Source organism: Staurois parvus, unplaced genomic scaffold (assembly GCF_062004578.1).
Source record: "Staurois parvus isolate SC_StPar_1 unplaced genomic scaffold, SC_StPar_1.0 ptg000018l, whole genome shotgun sequence".
NCBI lineage: Eukaryota > Metazoa > Chordata > Amphibia > Anura > Ranidae > Staurois > Staurois parvus.
The window spans coordinates 11,780,588-11,799,647 of NW_028317814.1; the positions used below are offsets into that span (position 1 = coordinate 11,780,588).

A 19,060-nucleotide genomic window follows, 5' to 3' on the forward strand; every position below is an offset into this window, starting at 1 on the left:
TGGGGCCCCCTTCTGACCCCGGGCCCTCTGGCAGTGCCCGAGTGCTCGAATGATCAGTCCGCCCCTGCTCTAGCCATGTAACAAAAACAGAGCTCCACTTTCCACAGTAAGAGCTCTTAACTCCCCCAGTAACACTCACATTAACCCATGACGGCCAATGTCCCAGTCCTCTGATCATCAGCCCTGGAATATTGCCAGGTATCTCAGACATGTTCCATCTGGATCATGTGGATGCTACTCCTGTACCAGTGAGAGGGTCAGTCTGGAAACCGGCATACAGAGCAGCTTCATTGGAGCAGTCATCAAATCCCAACCTGTGGAAAAGGGTTTGGATTAGTGATTATCAGAGAGTTCATGTTAAAGTGTATGTTATCCTCAACTATGAACTTCTTTACTTGCTCCCTGGTCTGATATAGTGAACCTTCTACCTCAGTGGCAACGACCACTTATTCAAGTTGCCCCCTCCCCTACCCATTGCATAAAAGTACCTCTGGAGGGAGCTAGAGATCTCACCTTTCCCTAACTTCCACAGTGCAGGGGTGACATCATCCTCCTGTCGACAAGAACTTGGGGAATGTTGAGCACAGCACGGTGCAGGGTCATCTTCTTGACTGGAAGCAGGATGAGGTCACACTTAAGTAGGCGCTGCAGGAGGAAGACAGAGAAAGGTAAGTATATTATCCAATTCCCCGAAAGTGTTTTGGGGAGGGGGTACAATAAGAATAAGCGGGCTTTGCCACAAAGGTAGAAGGTCCATTATAAATGCATTATTGGAAGTGATTTGGCATACTAGTTTGGTAAGTACGGAAAAAAAAAGTTCAGCAACAAACAGGCAACTGGCAGGTATTTTAGCACTTTTAGCTCTAAGGTAGCTGGTGATAAGCCACAGAACTAGCCATTCCAAGGGCTGGTGCTCAAATACTCTTTTGGTCAGAGGACATGCTCGGCATCTTTACTGGTAACCCTGGAGCTAGTGTTCATAGGATTCCTGGACTTATCAAGAGGGATCCTGGAAGACCCGGCAAGAGGTCCTGTGAGGAATCCTGGAAAAAACAGCAGGGTTCCTACAAGTACTGTAACAAATTGGCTGAAAGTGAACCTGTGCAGAGCAAAGCAAGGGGTTCATGTTACCATCACCCATGTGACAACACTGGGCCAATCACCAAGTACCATTGTCACATAAAGCAAGTCACATGCTCCTCCATACCCAAATAAAAGGACATTTTTGATAATCCAGTCTTTTTTAAATGGCAATCTCTATTCCTTACAGTGAATGAGTAAATTAATAAAGTAACAAATAAATAAAGCTTTAGATTATCTTTCTTCTGGCACGCTGGAAAATAAATCCCCTATTCAATATTGTACAGACTTGCCTACATTAAAGCCCCCACATGCAGAGACTGTCACATAATATTTATACATTGATCACAGTAGGACAGACTTTAGCATTATCAGTCCTCACACTTTACCTTTCTCACCCCTTAAGCTGGTGATACAAGGATTGAAATTAGTCAGGGACTAGGCAAATTTTGAACCATGTATGGGCTAGCTGGCTGTACGCAAGTCAATCAACTGGTGTACAACCAGCTTGTTGGGTTTTTCCCCAACAATTAATAATAGCCAACAACACTGATCATTGTATAGCCAACAACACTGATCATTGTATTCGAATGTCGGGGAAGGCTCCCTGCCGGCAGAACACAAAAGCACAGTGGAAGGGATTCCCCCCATCTACCTCAAATGTGTGGATGGGGAAATTGGCACTTTTTTATTTTGTTCAACCCCCTGGCTGAACAAAAAATGTATATTGTGTGGCCAGCCTTACCTACAGTATGTCTTTGGCTCATCACTGGCTTTCTTACACTTGTCAGGGTGCATTTGTGACTCCTGCCATACCTTGAAATAGGAAAGAAAAATATTTTTGGTAATTAATGTTCTTTTTCAACAGCTGAATTGTTTCCTGATTTCTATCCTCCTGTGACAGAGCAGTTATCTGAAAGATTTTTGGTAATTAATGTTCTTTTTCAACAGCTGAATTGTTTCCTGATTTCTAACCTCCTGACAGGGCAGTTATCTGAAAGCTAAAAGGAAATTGGATTCTTCTGGTAAAACATATAGATAAATATGGTGCCTGTACATGTTTGGGACAAAATGGAAGGTGGCGGTTTATTTACAGTACAAGTTTAGGCTATACCATACAACACCTTTAAATGCTGCTTCCCCATTGCCTCCCATTGGTCTTCATACATTTGAGCATAAATCACATTTTAAATACCTATTTTCCTTTTTTTCCCATGAAGTCATGTGACAAAATCTCTGGCTTACCTGTGTAATGTGCAGGGATGAGAATGGGGCTTAATTCCATAGACCATATATTAAAATACACAGCACAAAATCCCGTGTAATATCCCAGAAAAGTGATCCACCTCCACCCTTGAAGGCTAAACAAATAAAAATTATAAACTTTTCTCTTTATCTAACAATCAAACATCACAATCAAAAATTGAACCAACAAATGTCCAAAACAAATAAACCCACACAGGTGTAAACAATTGTCCAAAATCGTCTTTTTTCTTTCTTTTCTTTTCCAACAAGTCTTTTTCTCAATACACGCAAATCCTGATGGCAATATACCTCAAAAAACAAAAACTTAACATAGTGTCATACCTCAAATAATAAATACACACGTGCCACTCAATGTGCAACATGCAAAAAAAAAAAAAAAAAAAATATATATATATATATATATATATGTATATATATATATATGTGTTCACTCCGTGTACTAATCTCTACACACAAACAAATATTCCTTTGTGTACCAAAATATATAAGTAAAAACCCTCACAACGTGTCTATTGCACAAACTGTGAAAAAACAACATATAATAATGCAGGAGTGTATCACCACACTCTATATTCCTCAGTGAACACCTTTAAACCCAAACCAACACTCTCCAACTCGTGTACTGATGGATAATTACCCTATAAGAAAAATGACAGGGCATAACACAAATCCGGGTTGACTTCTTGTTATTAGGGTCACATCCAGTCTCAGGGTTTATCTTCCATTTTCCTCATAACAAAATCAGCCATTACAACAGTGAATCCAAAGATAACATCCTTTATTGTAGCAACTTACATATAAATTTGGATGAAGCAGCTCCTCCTCACAGGAATACAAGTGTAGGCAAGTTAGGGAACACTGGCCACATGTTCCCACTTCCAAGATGGCCGCGATCGCACTTCCGGTTAACGTCGATGCGTCTGACGTCACGTGTCCTGACGCGTTTTGTCACTTCCTATGACTTTTTCAGAAGGGTAAGGACGTCTGTGCATCGACTCCTTATATACCGCCCTTCCTCCACTGAAGGCACTGCAAAACCGCCATCTTGGAAGCTGGAAAACGCCGCCCATACCTGTCCACATTGCACCTTACTTCATCTCATAGCCGTTTATCGTTCTCATCCAAATCCTGTACCTCTGTATTATCATCCACAATACAAAGCATACTATACAATGTCCCATATATAAAATAAAATAAAATAAAATTTAAAATATCAGCATACAAATAACTCCATCTTAACATACTATACCGATATACATATATATACTCCTTACTCATATATTCTCCCTACCTTCCAGTCTAGAACATTCCTATAAATATCATTAAAATTCAGTGTATATATCTCCCTATGTGTATATACATATCCATATATAACATCCCCCTAACGGATACACAATACTCCCTCTACTGGCCAATAAATAGAACAACCCCTATACTGATTAAAATACCTTACATCTCTCATATTTTCTATCAAATCCCAATGTGATTATACTACCAATATTTGAATACATCATCAAAATGTATATACCTCTACCATCTTTACCCATACATCCAGACACATATCTTAACACTTAATAATTTTTTAAATCTATAATAATACTCTAAAATAAATATAAAATCATTCATTATATTACCATCATAATTAAAAAATTATAAAATTATAATCTTATATTATATTACCTTCATATATCCACATGTTATTCGTGAATCCATACAAACTCCTCTCAGTACTTAAAGAATTTTTTATATAATAATTTCCTATAAGATAAATATAATACCAAATGAATCTAAAATATTAAATCTAAAATATTATTAAAATATATATTAAAATTAAAAATCCGAAATAAAACAGTTCAAATCCAATTCGATATTTAAACCATTAGGCTTCAAAGTGTTTAATTTAAAAATCCAATAGGTCTCATTTTGTGAAATGCCTTTTACCCTATTACTTCCCCTCCAATGGGAGTCCACCGTATCTATACCACAAAACTTTATTCCCCTAGGGTCAGAGTTATGAAATTCCTTAAAATGTCGTGATACATTATGGTCCTTTTTTCCTTTTATTATATTAACCACATGTTCTTTTAATCTGGTACCTAAATTCCTTTTAGTTCTTCCTACATATTGTAATGGACAAGGACATTCTAACACATACGTTACATACTTTGTGTTACATGTAATACATTTTTTTATATTGAATTCTTCTCCTGTGTGAACCGATTTGCAACTCAAGATTTTTCTCTGCTTAATACCTGTCACTCTACACATTTTGCATTTTTTACAAGGATAAAACCCCTGTAGATCAAACATCCTTGTATTTTTTTTAGGGGGTGAAATAACCCCCTTAACTAGTAGGGTTCTAAGATTAGCACTTTTTCTATAAACAAACTGGGGTTGCGTCGGTAACACATTACTCAGTGTTTGATCTTTTTTCAGAATAGGCCAATATCTTTTAAAAATACCCTCTACTTCTTTATACTGACAGTTGAATTTTGAAATAAAGGCAAATTCAGCTCTATTTTTATCCTCTTTCATCTTACTTTTAGCCTTTAAGATGAAAGAGGATAAAAATAGAGCTGAATTTGCCTTTATTTCAAAAATCAACTGTCAGTATAAAGAAGTAGAGGGTATTTTTAAAAGATATTGGCCTATTCTGAAAAAAGATCAAACACTGAGTAATGTGTTACCGACGCAACCCCAGTTTGTTTATAGAAAAAGTGCTAATCTTAGAACCCTACTAGTTAAGGGGGTTATTTCACCCCCTAAAAAAAATACAAGGATGTTTGATCTACAGGGGTTTTATCCTTGTAAAAAATGCAAAATGTGTATATTTTCTAACATTGTTTGATCTGAATTTAGGCCACAGAGCTCTATAAATCCCCTGAAGAAGCTGAACCTGATTCTGCGAAACACCTAGAGTTTGGGAATGATCCCACCCCCAACTGAACTCACATATGATGTTTTTTGATATTTGATATACAGTATGTTTGTACAATTCATGAGGCTGTGAGTGCAACATACCCTTCAGATAGGTTCAAGACAATTTAATTTATGGTATAAAGGAATGCGCTTTATAATTTTAAACGGTTTATTTTTAACATTGATGTAGCAATAAAGTGATGTAGTATTTTAATTGGTTGTTTGGGTGTCTTAAAAGTCCGCCAGAGTTCTGTTGTTTTTTTTTTGTTAGGTTTGTTTCTCTGTGCAGTAGTCTTACCACCAACAAAAGTCTTCCCCAGTAAAATCCCTCACCGAAAAAAAAAAAATATCCCTCCTTCCCAAAGAACATTCTCTCCTGAAGCAAAAATCCTCACTTCTCTATCACACAGAAATCATCCACAACCCCCATAGCTGCAGTCCACCACTCTTCTCTGCATCCCTTGTCCACTGCTCACCTGTGAACCCCTGTCTTACCTTTGCACTACCTCATCACCTATGAACCCCTTGTTCACCACAGCACACCCTGACTAACCTATTGTACCCCTTCATTCTACTACTAAGCTCTGTACCCCTTCATTCACCTCTTATCCCTGAACCCCCTTGTCCACTTCTGCTCACCCTTCCACAACTGCAGCCCCAACCACTTCCACATCTGCACTATCTTCCACCATTGCAATCATTTCCACTTCTGAACCCCGTTCTACTATTGCAACCACCTCTGCACCCACTCTTAGCATTGCAACAATTTCCACCTCTACACCCTCTTTCATCATTGCATTACCTAGTTCTAACCCCTTCTAGCATCTGCATTCCCTGCTCCATCCTCCTTGTACTACTGCAATCCCTTTCCACAACTGTAGCCCTTTTCCCTTCCATCTCTTCACCCCCTTCCATCAGTCAACCTTTGCAACCCTTTCCACCCCGCAACCCTGCCACCATTGCACACTCTTTCACCAATGTAACCCGTTCAACTATTGCAATCACTTCCAACTTTGCACCCTTTTCCACCTTTTCTGCCCCTTTTAACATTTCATTCTGTTCCACCCCTGCACCCTTTTCCACCATTGCAACAACGTCCACTTCTGTACCCCTTTCTGCCACTGCAACCACTTCCACCTCTGCATTCTCTTCCATCATTGCACGCTCATCTACTATTGCAGCTACTTCAACATCTGCATTGCAACCCTTCACATTTCTGCACTCCCTCCCACCTCTGCACCCCCTTTTATCTGTGCAACCCCTGCCACCAATGTGCACAGCTCACCTGAGGAGTCAGTTCAGGAATCCCTTTTCTGCTGGCAAGTACATAGCGCTGTTGACAGCACTTAGGGTGGTGCCAAATGATGTTGTGAGCATTTTCCGCTGCCCACAGGTGCAGGATGAGAGAGAACAAGCACCTCATGCAGAATTCTGTTGCAGCAATGAAGAGAAGGGATCAGAAGAGGAGGAAACAAGAGCTGTCAGTCACACCCTGCATGGAGTACTTATATTGGGAGGAGGAGAAAGCAGGAGAGGAGCGGACAAGCACTGGAAGGAACCCAAGTCACATGGGTCATCCTTTTCAGAATTCTGAAAATTAAATGCACTCAGAGGCTTGTCTCAGAGGCTAGGTGAGAACATTTCTCCCTAGACCAGCCTTTATCAACCTTTTAACCTCGAAGGAACCTGTGAAATAACTTTCAGGTCTTTGGAAACCTCTACCTGAAAACCTATGGCACATGGTACTTTAACATGATCCATAAGTTGTAAAAAGTTTTAATTAAAGATTAACAAATGTGGCCTACTTAGCATATTTGACACCTGGGACAGATACTCCTATTATTTTTTACCACCTTCCTGCTCTATACAACAAAATCATTTTCAGTAATAATCTTGAAATGAAAAAAAATGTGGTATTCCTATATATTAGTGATCACAGCATAGAAAAGGCTCCCTACATTGGTGGTTACATTGCCGCTTGCATTGGTGGTCAGTGTAGGATGGAGATCAATTCCCCATTGTTACCCGCTCAAGGAACCTCTAGTAATCTTAGGAAGAACTCTACTGTAGTTGAGAAAGTGTGCTCTAGATTGTGCTAACTGAAATGCAGCCGCATAGTCTGGTGTCCAGTGGGAACACACTTTGTAGCGAATTGTCCCCATTGTGAAGGCACACACACAGAGGCGGACTGACAACTCCTGGGGCCCCCGGGCAATAGGGGATCATGGGGCCCCTGTGTCCTTGCCCAAACCCAAAAAAGCCTATGAAAAAGGTACCAGGGGCTTCTCATGGGGCCCCCTACTGACCCCGGGCCCTCGGGCAGTGCCCGAGTTTCCAAATGGTCAGTCCGCCCCTGCACACACAGTAAACATTTGACCTTCCTTGGACATGGCATTGTTAAAACAATGGTAGACATGTACTTTGATTTTCAAAATGTTTATGAAAATATGATTTGGGCCTACTTACTCTTGCCTGTAGCATGACAGTTAACAACACTACCTCTGGACTGCAACAAGAAATGTGTCCCAGTTCTCAAGAAAGAGCCACAAACTTGAAATTTCCCTGTATTCTTTATCATAAGCCTGTTCCTACTTTTTGTTTAGTGTGCATTACTTAACAAAATACTTACCTCACAATGTATTATTAACATGCCATAATTGAAATTTGGATTATATTTGCAAAATCAAAGGACTGAATGCAGTAATTGCTCATCACCTAATCAAACAGCAGATGCTGGGCTAGATATCTCAAGTAGGATGGCTCAATCAACGGGATAATGCTATAAAATAATGATTATAATGTGGATCCAACAGAAAACAATTAATTATATGGCTTTATTTACTTCTGGATTTGTCTAAAGAGGATCTGCCAAAGTGATGAAAAAGCATATCCAGGCCACAAGCTGAATTATTAGTTAATTATACATGTCCTAAGGAAGATGTAGCAAATCCATCAAATTGTATTTATTGGCTGCACCCTGTAGCCACCAGACTCCATGCCATCCCTTCTCTCTAATTTCGATCATGCACATAACAGGAAATAAATTATTGATCATGTATTTGATTACTTCAAATGATCATTTGCTCAAAAACAAAAAAATCAGAGTTTGGCTATTTCTGCCAGGACCGATTGATTTGGTCAAATTCATCGAAAAGTATTTTTACCGATTAAATATCTTAATTTGTACATTCAATATGCTAGAAACATCAAAATGATCGTTATATGTTATATTGTTGCATGTTGCATGACTAGCACATGAGTAGCAAGGAGCAAACAGTTGGGAGGAACTGACAATATGTGGCCTCCACATTTACAGCCTAGGCAGTAAAGTGACCTGCTGCAAAACAGGTACACACGGATGAGGAAAAGATGCCACTGACAGATAGGTGCTACACAGAATATACAGCTTAAAGAAGATCTATTACTATACATATTTAGTTTAGCTGCTTAGTCTAAGTGCAATATAGTATTTGGTCCTGTTCAAATCCGTCTCTTCATTTCTAAGCAGCATGGTTGGACATTCCCCCATCCCATCAGATAATGTTGTTAGAAAGGATTTGTGATTGACAGCTCTGGTATCTGGCAGCAGGAGCTGCTCTGGAGACCATGAAAAACAGCACACAGCCTGTGATGATGTTTAATGTATCTGGTGATGCTTATGCAAACACAGAGCAGATACTTTACACAGATACACAACTCTAAATGGTCCTTCACTATTATGAATGAGCAAGCAGAGCTGATTGAGCTTTGTCCTCAGTTCTATTAAGTCTGAATTCTTCTTCACTAATGTTTGGGAAAGAGATCAGCCTTCTACCTCTTGCCTAACACTTGTATGGAGTGTCCCCATGTTCTTTACCTTGTTTGGAAAGGGGGACTCCATGGGATCATACCAAGGGGGACTTCATGGGATCATACCAAGGGGTACTCCATGGGATCTCACCAAGGGGGACTCCATGGGATCTCACCAAGGGGGACTCCATGGGATCTTAGGAATTACCAATACACTTCCTGAAGTAAATTCTGCACTAAGTTCACTTTGCAGGGGTCTTCCTTGGTCATCTCCTCAGTGGGCTTAATGTCTGCCCTGACAGCCATTCCATGCAGGGAATCCTGTACCTATTTTGGGTTCATGTGCAATGAGACCCTAGGACCTACTTCTATTTTAGTGTGGCTCTGACTGATCTTCCCTTAACCAGGACATTGCTTTCCCTCTGTCCAGCCCCAAGTCTCTAAAGCAGGCCACAGACAATGCAAAAACTGAACGAAAATTTTGAATTGTTTGTTTTTCACAGCATTAGCGTGCCAGAAAATGCCTGATTCAACATGATGGATTTTTATTAGAAAAACTAAACAAGTGATGGCATAATCATATGAGCTATTTATGTTTTTCACTCCACAAAGCTTTCGGGTTTTGATTGTGTATGGTCTGCTTGAGTGGAGCTCCTTCTTCTTGCTGGCCAAGGTTTAGGCTGTAAGTCTCTTCCTTTCTGTATTGATTCTTAGATGCCCTTCCTGATGTTCCCTGTAGGGAATTCATTTTATTTTCATCCTTGCAGATGGATCTGTTAGGCCAACTTCAAGCTTATACTGTTTTGAAGCAATGTCCTTTTTTTCCATGTGAGGACATTTCTCACTATGTATTCTGCTCTTTTGACATCCAGCTTCGGTTCCCTATATTTGATTTACCACCTAGTCTTTGTTAACATTCTGTTACCAAATGGGTGTTGTGGCGTCATCTGGTGCCAACTTCAATTGTATGGTCCTTCAGATAAATGGTTTTCTCGAGCAATAGACAGTCTCCAGTATTATATTATTCATGTTGGACCTGTTAGCAGTTGTTTGCTGTTGCCCACCAGTTGGACTGCTCTTGGGCATCCCAAAGGTGACCTTCCATGGACAAGAAAGAAAATAAGATTTTTGTGCTTACATTAAAAGCTATTCTTGAAGATCCCTGGGGAACACAGGTCTCACTCCTACATGTTTATGATCATGCTCCTGTTACTGCTTGCGACAAAACTGAAGCATGCCAGTAGTAGGAATTGTTATCTTGGATTGACACAATTTTTTGGTTTGCAGGGTCTAATCCTCCTGTAGGCAGCAATATAAACTGAAGGTGAAATCTTCCCATGTCACTCAATGGACTCCAAAAAATAGATTTTATAATGAGTACAAACATCTTATTATTTAAAAATCGCACAGCAGAGAAATGAGAAGAAATCAACATTATAAACCCAACCAACATCTGATCTGCAGTACTGGGAAGATACACAGAAGCCAATAAAACACGTCATGTGGTCATTCAACAGGTGCTTAAAATGGGCCTTATGTTCTGCCTATCAAGAATTCAAAGTGCATTTAACCACTTGACCCCAGAGGTTTTTACCCTCTTCATGACCAGACCATTGTTTTGCTATTCATCACTGTGCTACTTTAACTGGACATTGCTCTGCCATTCAACACTGTACCCAAATTAAATGTATATACTTTTTCCACACATATAGAGCTTTCTTTTGCTAGTTTTTGATAACCACTGGGTTTTTTATATTTTATTATATAACTGAAAAAGATCAAAAATTTTGAAAAAAAACCCTAACTATTTTCTACTTTCTGTTATAAAACATATCCAATAAAAAAAATTAAAACATCTTTTGTGGATGGAGTAAGCCATTCATTTTTTTTTTCAATCAGTCTGCTGGCTGATTGAAAAAAAATGGGTCATCTATGGCCACCTTAAGAATGAGCAATGCAGTGTGAAAAGGGCCTCAGAATGTTCAGTTAATTCTACTGTAGAAAAGATTTCTCTGTACTTAGGTGCTCTTATAGTCTGTGCCCAGGAGAGATTTGATGGCGCCAATGTAATAACTTGTAAAATATCGTATTGTCTCGATATTTTATTAACTTGTATTGATGAGAAATGTTCAGATAGAAAGTCCTTCCACTTCTTGCATAAACTCAAAAAGAAGATTTAATAATAATGTTGCATAAAATTAGAAATAAAATATTGGCATACAGAATGTTTAAATAATGTCCAAAAAATATAGTTAAGTTCTTGATAATAAGATTGTATATATGTATATGTGTGTGTATGTGTGTGTATGTGTGTCGCATCAAGGCTTCTATATAGAGTGTGACCTTAAAAAGTCTTTGTTCTGCTCTTAAAAGAGCAATCCAGCCCCCACCATCTCCTAAAAATGGGCTGATCTTCTCCTTGTAGTCCCACCAAGATAATTGGAAACAGATGTGTATATATAACAAACCTCCAGTCTACTTCTCCTAAAGTCTGAGTGTAACCTAAGAAGGCCTAGACATTCCATCAATCAGAGTAAATTAGATGTATTACACACACATATATATATATATATATTCTCCTAAAAATAATCTTAACAAGAGTTATCTCATATATAAATATCGCAATCAAGAAATATTACAGTACAAACCTAGCATGTATGAAATATATTTTTACAATTCTCTAGTTAGTGAAACATAATCCCCTACATAGATGGGGGAGGATGGATAGACCAATTTCTACCACATGTGTGGCTTGAATGTAAAGAAAACCCAAGATATATGTTCATATGTATATTCACAGACTATGAAGTCTAATTACTTACTTTTCCCAATCTAGAACAAATATAAATATAATAACTCAATTATTCTATTAAGATCCAACTCATTCATACATGTTAGTACTGTTAATAAGAAGATATTAGATATTAGGTTAAGGAAAGCTTCTAACATTTCCCTCTCAAAATGATCGATTTTATCGAATCTTAATCATTTTCCTTATCTTAATCCATTTATACACATTCTCGTCACTTTCGTATCCATTCATGTGTTTTTGGATCTTAAGATAATTGATCTGAACATATCTTCAATTTGATTCTATAATGGGAAAACAAATTCTTTGATAAACCTTTTGTTATGTATCACATAAAAATATTTTTACCCTTATTATTTTCCTTTCACTAAATAATTCATCCCCTTAATAAATGTATAACTGTAACATTATAGTACAATACTTTAAAATATGTCACTTAAAAAAAATAGATGTTTCATATTTTCCCTCCAAAATGTGTGTAGCACACAGTTCTATAATCCATACATTTTTCAAATTACCTTATTAACATTTAACCATAACATATGTTCCCTAGCTTCAATCCATACATGTATATCAAATGATTTTTTTTAAAAAAAACATACAAATAACAATGTAAAGCTTGCCTAAGTTTTCCTATATGTACCTTAGAAAAACTTACCGTATTTGCCGGCGTATAAGACGACTGGGCGTATAAGACGACCCCCCTACTTTTCCTGCTAAAATGTAGTGTTTGGGCTATACTCGCCGTATAAGACTACCCCTCTTCCAATGCACACCAGTGGGAGGAATAGTGCCCCATCATTGGTATTAGTGGCAGGAATAGTGCCCTATCATTAGTGCCAGTGGGAGGAATAGTGCCCCATCATTGGTATTAGTGGCAGGAATAGTGCCCTATCATTAGTGTCAGTGGGAGGAATAGTGCCCCATCATTGGTATCAGTGGGAGGAATAGTGCCCCATCATTGGTATCAGTGGGAGGAATAGTGCCCCATCATTGGTATCAGTGGGAGGAATAGTGCCCCATCATTGGTGTCAGTGGCAGGAATAGTACCCCATCATTGGTGTCAGTGGGAGGAATAGTGCCCCATCATTGGTGTCAGTGGCAGGAATGGTGCCCCATCATTGGTGTCAGTGGGAGGAATGGTGTCCCATCATTGGTGTCAGTGAGGGGTGGAATAGTGCCCCATCATTGGTGTCAGTGGGGGGTGGAATAGTGCCCCATCGTTGGTGTCAGTGGGGGGGGGAATAGTGCCCCATCATTGGTGTCAGTGGGAGGAATAGTGCCCCATCGTTGGTGTCAGTGGGGGAGGAATAGTGTCCCATCATTGGTGTCAGTGGGGGGTGGAATAGTGCCCCATCGTTGGTGTCAGTGGGGGGGGGAATAGTGCCCCATCATTGGTGTCAGTGGGGGGGAGGAATAGTGCCCCATCGTTGGTGTCAGTGGGAGGAATAGTGCCCCATCGTTGGTGTCAGTGGGAGGAATAGTGCCCCATCATTGGTATCAGTAACACCAATGATGGGGCACTATTCCTCCCACTGAGACTTGCTGACCCTGTTCTCGTATGGTGCTGCTGCAGCCAGCATAGGTGGTTGCAGCAGCACCTCTACACAGAACACTTACCTGCTGCTCCGGCACTCGAGTTTCGCGGGGCCGCTCGGCTCCGCCCCCTTGCCGGTGATTGGCCGCCTGTGTGCCTTTCCTGAGCTACAGTTCTGGCGGCCAATCATTGGTGAGGAGGCGGAGCCGAGCAGCCGCACGAACATCCAGTGGCCGAACTGAAGGAGACGCCGCGCTTCCTGGACCGGATCGTCGTGGGACTGGATCCAGGTAAGAGGCATCAGCCCCTGCCCTCCCCTGTACTTAATGCCGCAGCCCCCCTAAACAGTGTCAGATGCCGTATACCGGCGTATAAGATGACCCCCGACTTTAGAGAAGATTTTCAAGGGTCAAAAAGTCGTCTTATACGCCGGCAAATACGGTATCTCTAGCTTAATTAACAGCAGATATTCTAACTAAGTAGAGTGACTCTGTTGTAACAAAAGTTTAACCCTTTCACTTCTGAAAATACATAGTGTGTGATTGCAAATGTTCATGTGAAAACTGATCTCATCTTGATATGATAAACATATCATGTCAAAATAAAATGTACACACAAAAAAAACCAATATATCTGATGAATGAATTATTTCATCAGTAGTCAAAAGTCAATTGTTTTATAAGTTCTTCCTCTATGAGATGCCTTGAGATGTCTTGTCTTCTTCTAGCGCTCTGTAAAGTTAAAATAACTTTATTGAACATAAAAAGAACAACAAAAACTATGATGAATGAAATTCTTGTTGCAAAGCTTCTTCCAGAATAAATTTCCTTCTTGGAAAATGTATTATCATCTGAAAGGTTTAGAAATATTTCAGTTTTCTTCCTTTAACAGTTACTCTTAGGTCATTTCCTGTAACAGAAATGCAGTATCATTATTTTGGCATTGATAATTTTACATGGATTAATCCTCTTACATTTATCTGTTAACATTACATATCACAATCACAAACATTTCTAGTCATGACATGGAAGACATATTTTGATTATAACACTTCTTATTGACTTGTAGTGTTCTATTTTAGAATGCAGGCACTTCCGCCTAACAGTAATAGGGTCGCTGATTCAAATCCCAACCATGGCATCACCTGCCTGGAATTTGTATGTTCTCCCTGTGCTTGCGTGGGTTTCCTCCGGGTACTCCGGTTTCCTCCCACACTCCAAAGTCACGTTGGTAGGAGAATTGCTCCTATCTAAACTGGCCTTAGTATGTGTATGTATGACTGTGAGTTAGGGACCTTAGATTGTACACCTCTTGAGGGTTAGGGACTTATGTGAATGTACTATATATGTAAAAAGCACTACATAAATTGACGATGCTAAATAAGTACCTGAAATAAACAAAAATAAATATAACAGGACGCTACATCTCCATTATTGGTCATGAATCAAAACCTTGGTTTCAAAACCAAAGAAAGGTTTTGTATCAACCCAGAGATGACAAAGGACTATGCCTTTGATCTTATCTCTATAAAATTGGAAAAATGCGTAACTGTTTTTTGTGTTGGCTTACTTCTTGTAGTGTAAGACTGATCTGCAGTAATACATACTGGTTTCAAACTTTTCTCAGTTCCTATGTTGAAAACATGAGGTACAAACTTCTCACTTACAGCTGTACAAACATGTGTTGGTATGTTTTCCTGAAAAGGTCTTTTTGTTACTTCTATCTGTATGTGTTTGGATGATAGTGTTTTGTACCATATAGGATAATTTTCACGATATTTTTCTGTTGAACCATCTTCCTGTAGGAGTTTCAGTGATGAATCAGGTGTCTGTAATATGATCTTACTTGATCTAACAATGTTTTCAGTTACCTTGACTGCAAAGAAAACACTTAACAATTTTTTCATATGTGCATCAAAGTTTTTCTCCATATTTGTCAAAGTTCTTGAGAAGAAACCTATTATTTTCTGATTACCTTCTTTTAATTGTGACAAAGTTGCTGAGATTGCATTATTGGAAACATTGGTTTCTAAAACAAAAGGAATTTTACTACAAAACTCAACAGTATTTAATGTAGTAGCATTCTGCAAATCCCATTTCAATAGTTCAAAAGCTTCTTTCTCAGTTTGATCCCATTGATCAAATACTCCATCTTTTTGTCTCAAAGGATCAAATAATGATCAAGACTTCTCTGCAAAATTGGGTATAAAATCTTTACAATGATTTACTTCACTCAAAAACTGATGCAAAGCCTTGCGATTTGTTGGAATTGGATAAGCAGAAATAGTTCTAACTTTTTCTTGTAACAACTGTCTCTGTCCATGACTAATTTGCATATGAAGGAATTCCACCTGTCTTTTCATCAACTGAACTTTCTCTGTATTCAATTTCAATCCTGCTGTTTGTAACAACATAAATATTTCAGACAAAAGAGTGATATGTTCAGTTATATTTTGTGTAGACAAGAGAAGCTTGTCTACATGCTGGACAATACATTCTGGCCTAGAGAATTTAGATAATATTTTTCCCAAATACTCATGAACAATTCCATCACTTACATCTAAGCCTGGGGCTAATCTTATGAATGTATATGTTTCTTTGTTGAAGCTAAAAGCAAGTTTATATTGACAACTCTTAGCTAAGGGTACTGACAAATGGCTATTGGCGATTTCAAGTACAGAGAATATTTTGGCCTTGGCATCCAGATGTGACATTATGTTACAATCAGGAACAATAGATTTGTTATTTGTGATGCATTTGTTCAATGTCTTGAAATCAACTGATAAAGAATATGAATTATCAGCTTTGATAGGCCAAATACAATTATTCACCACTGATTGTACTTTCTTTAAAATTCCTTGCTGTAAAAACTCATCTACAATGGAAGAGATTGGATTAATTGATTCTAATGGCAATTTGTATTGAGGTTGAGGCTTAGGGTCTCTACCTTCTATGTCAACTTCAAAATCTGTAAACAAACCTGCATCATTTTTGCTTTGACTCCAAAGATCTTTATGTGATCTAACCAATTGTTCCAATTCAAGATTGGTTCCTGTATGTGGCCATTTATGATCTGAAGACATGTCAGCAATTGCTGTACAAATACTTCCAACATTACAGTACATGGAAGAATCAATGAATATTGATTTGGGCCTTCCACTTTCATCCAATAAATTTGGAGCAACATATTCCAACGGTAAGGAAGAAGAATCTCGATTTGATCCTGATTTAAATTTCGGCAATGGCAATAAACCATTCCTATTAATGACAACAGCACTGTTTACCATATTGTTTAAGCTGTTGTTAACTCTCAGTGAACTGATCTTTTTAACTTCTGAGGCATAAGGCAACTCAGACAGACTATTGTTGGAACATGGAGGAGCAGATTGTTCAGAAATTATATTTTGGTCTTCTAATTCCAATGTTTTTCTTTGTAAATCTAATTTATAATGAATACAATCTCTTTTCAAATGACCAAATCGTTTACAATAGAAACAAATAGTATTTCCTGTCTGCTCTGAGACTCTCGTCCTGCCTGTGACGTGTTCATCATCATAATTGGGTGTGGCTAAGCACATGGTCTCTCTCTGTTCTCCATTTTGAACAATTAAACTTTCCTTCTTCTGATTGTTTAATTTAAGTCTTCTAAATGTATCTATAACTTTGGCTGCTTGATCTAAATCATTTTTTCCAGTAGCAATAATAAAATATGCTGGATCAAGATACTTGAATTTTTTAACAAAAGCATTTACCATAGAAGGAGTCTCATTGTCTAAATTAAATATCATTTTGTATACTTTCGAAAATCTATTTTTAAAATCAAAAGGATCATCATTAATCGTAGCTCTTAAGGAGTCTAAGATTTCCAAAGAAGGAGTTTCCTCTCCAGTAGTAAATATCAATAATTGACGCAGTCGGTCTGATGCATTGCTATGCATTTCCTCATCATCCTCAATATATGGCGTTTTGATTAATCTACGTGCCATAACGCTGGGGAGCCATAAACAGAATAGAAAATTTCTTTGCTCCTGATTTAAACAAAAATTATTACAAAAATTTTCATAAACCTCCATGTTATGGAAAGCATCGGCTTCCTTATCATAGGCTGGCATATCCTTCAAAATTTTCATGAGCTGATCAAGGATTTTAAGATTAAGTTCTGCAGCTTTATCCCTTAATTTTCTCTTAAACATTTCTTCCTGATCTATAGGGTCTCCTTCTATAGACTGGATCTCTGGTACAAAAGATTTTTGTTTCTCTGCCTTAGTATTCACACAAATTCTTTTTACATCATTCTGCAGGTCAGATAACTGAATGTCTTTTGTTTGAATTGCACTTTGCAGATCATCTATTTGCTCAGTCAAAATCTGGCAATTAGCACATACACTGCTCTGATCTTGCTTCATTACACAAGCAGCAGTCTTAGGAACATCAAAAATCATGGCGTTAAAATCATTAACTAACTTCATAACATTTCTAACTTGTTTGCTCAGTTTCTTAAAGGAAAACTTAGATTTTTCTATCTTAATATTAGCCTGTAAGCATTCATTATACATGAACCGCCAAAGTTCATCATCTTTAACAAATGTAGACAGGTTCTTGAATTCTAACTTACTCTCTCTAGATAATTCATCAATAAAATCCATTACTTACCGATTAAGAAGGTCTTTCTTTACATAACGCGTCTTTTCTCTCTTGGTGGGAAATGACATCACCAAGGAACAGCGGTTTTTTTGCAATTGCGCAAAATTCTCACCAATCCTGCTTTTAGGTTCTCGATTATGCCGACGATTCATCTGTTGCAGACTTTTACTTCTCCTGAAATCTTGACTTCATATTTTGTTGACTTACAAACATCGTCCCTCTCAGCAAGGTGAAAGACAAAAAAGTCAAAAATAATCGATCATCGGAAACAAATCGAACTGGAGGCTTGCCACTGTAAAATATCGTATTGTCTCGATATTTTATTAACTTGTATTGATGAGAAATGTTCAGATAGAAAGTCCTTCCACTTCTTGCATAAACTCAAAAAGATGATTTAATAATAATGTTGCATAAAATTAGAAATAAAATATTGGCATACAGAATGTTTAAATAATGTCCAAAAAATATAGTTAAGTTCTTGATAATAAGATTGTATATATGTATATGTGTGTGTATGTGTGTGTATGTGTGTCGCATCAAGGCTTCTATATAGAGTGTGACCTTAAAAAGTCTTTGTTCTGCTCTTAAAAGAGCAATCCAGCCCCCACCATCTCCTAAAAATGGGCTGATCTTCTCCTTGTAGTCCCACCAAGATAATTGGAAACAGATGTGTATATATAACAAACCTCCAGTCTACTTCTCCTAAAGTCTGAGTGTAACCTAAGAAGGCCTAGACATTCCATCAATCAGAGTAAATTAGATGATTTACACACACACACATATATATATATATATATTCTCCTAAAAATAATCTTAACAAGAGTTATCTCATATATAAATATCGCAATCAAGAAATATTACAGTACAAACCTAGCATGTATGAAATATATTTTTACAATTCTCTAGTTAGTGAAACATAATCCCCTACATAGATGGGGGAGGATGGATAGACCAATTGCTACCACATGTGTGGCTTGAATGTAAAGAAAACCCAAGATATATGTTAATATGTATATT

General features: G+C 38.1%; 1 protein-coding gene across 1 annotated transcript; it reads right to left on the bottom strand.

Annotated features, from left to right (window-relative positions):
* Positions 1–223: 223 nt before the first annotated feature.
* On the bottom strand, positions 224–18,045 carry LOC149473071 (uncharacterized). The gene is given in 4 exon segments (XM_089683625.1): positions 224–314; positions 1,826–1,896; positions 15,067–17,041; positions 17,534–18,045. Coding segments are annotated over 4 exon segments (2,649 nt in total).
* Between the last annotated feature and the right edge of the window lie 1,015 nt (positions 18,046–19,060).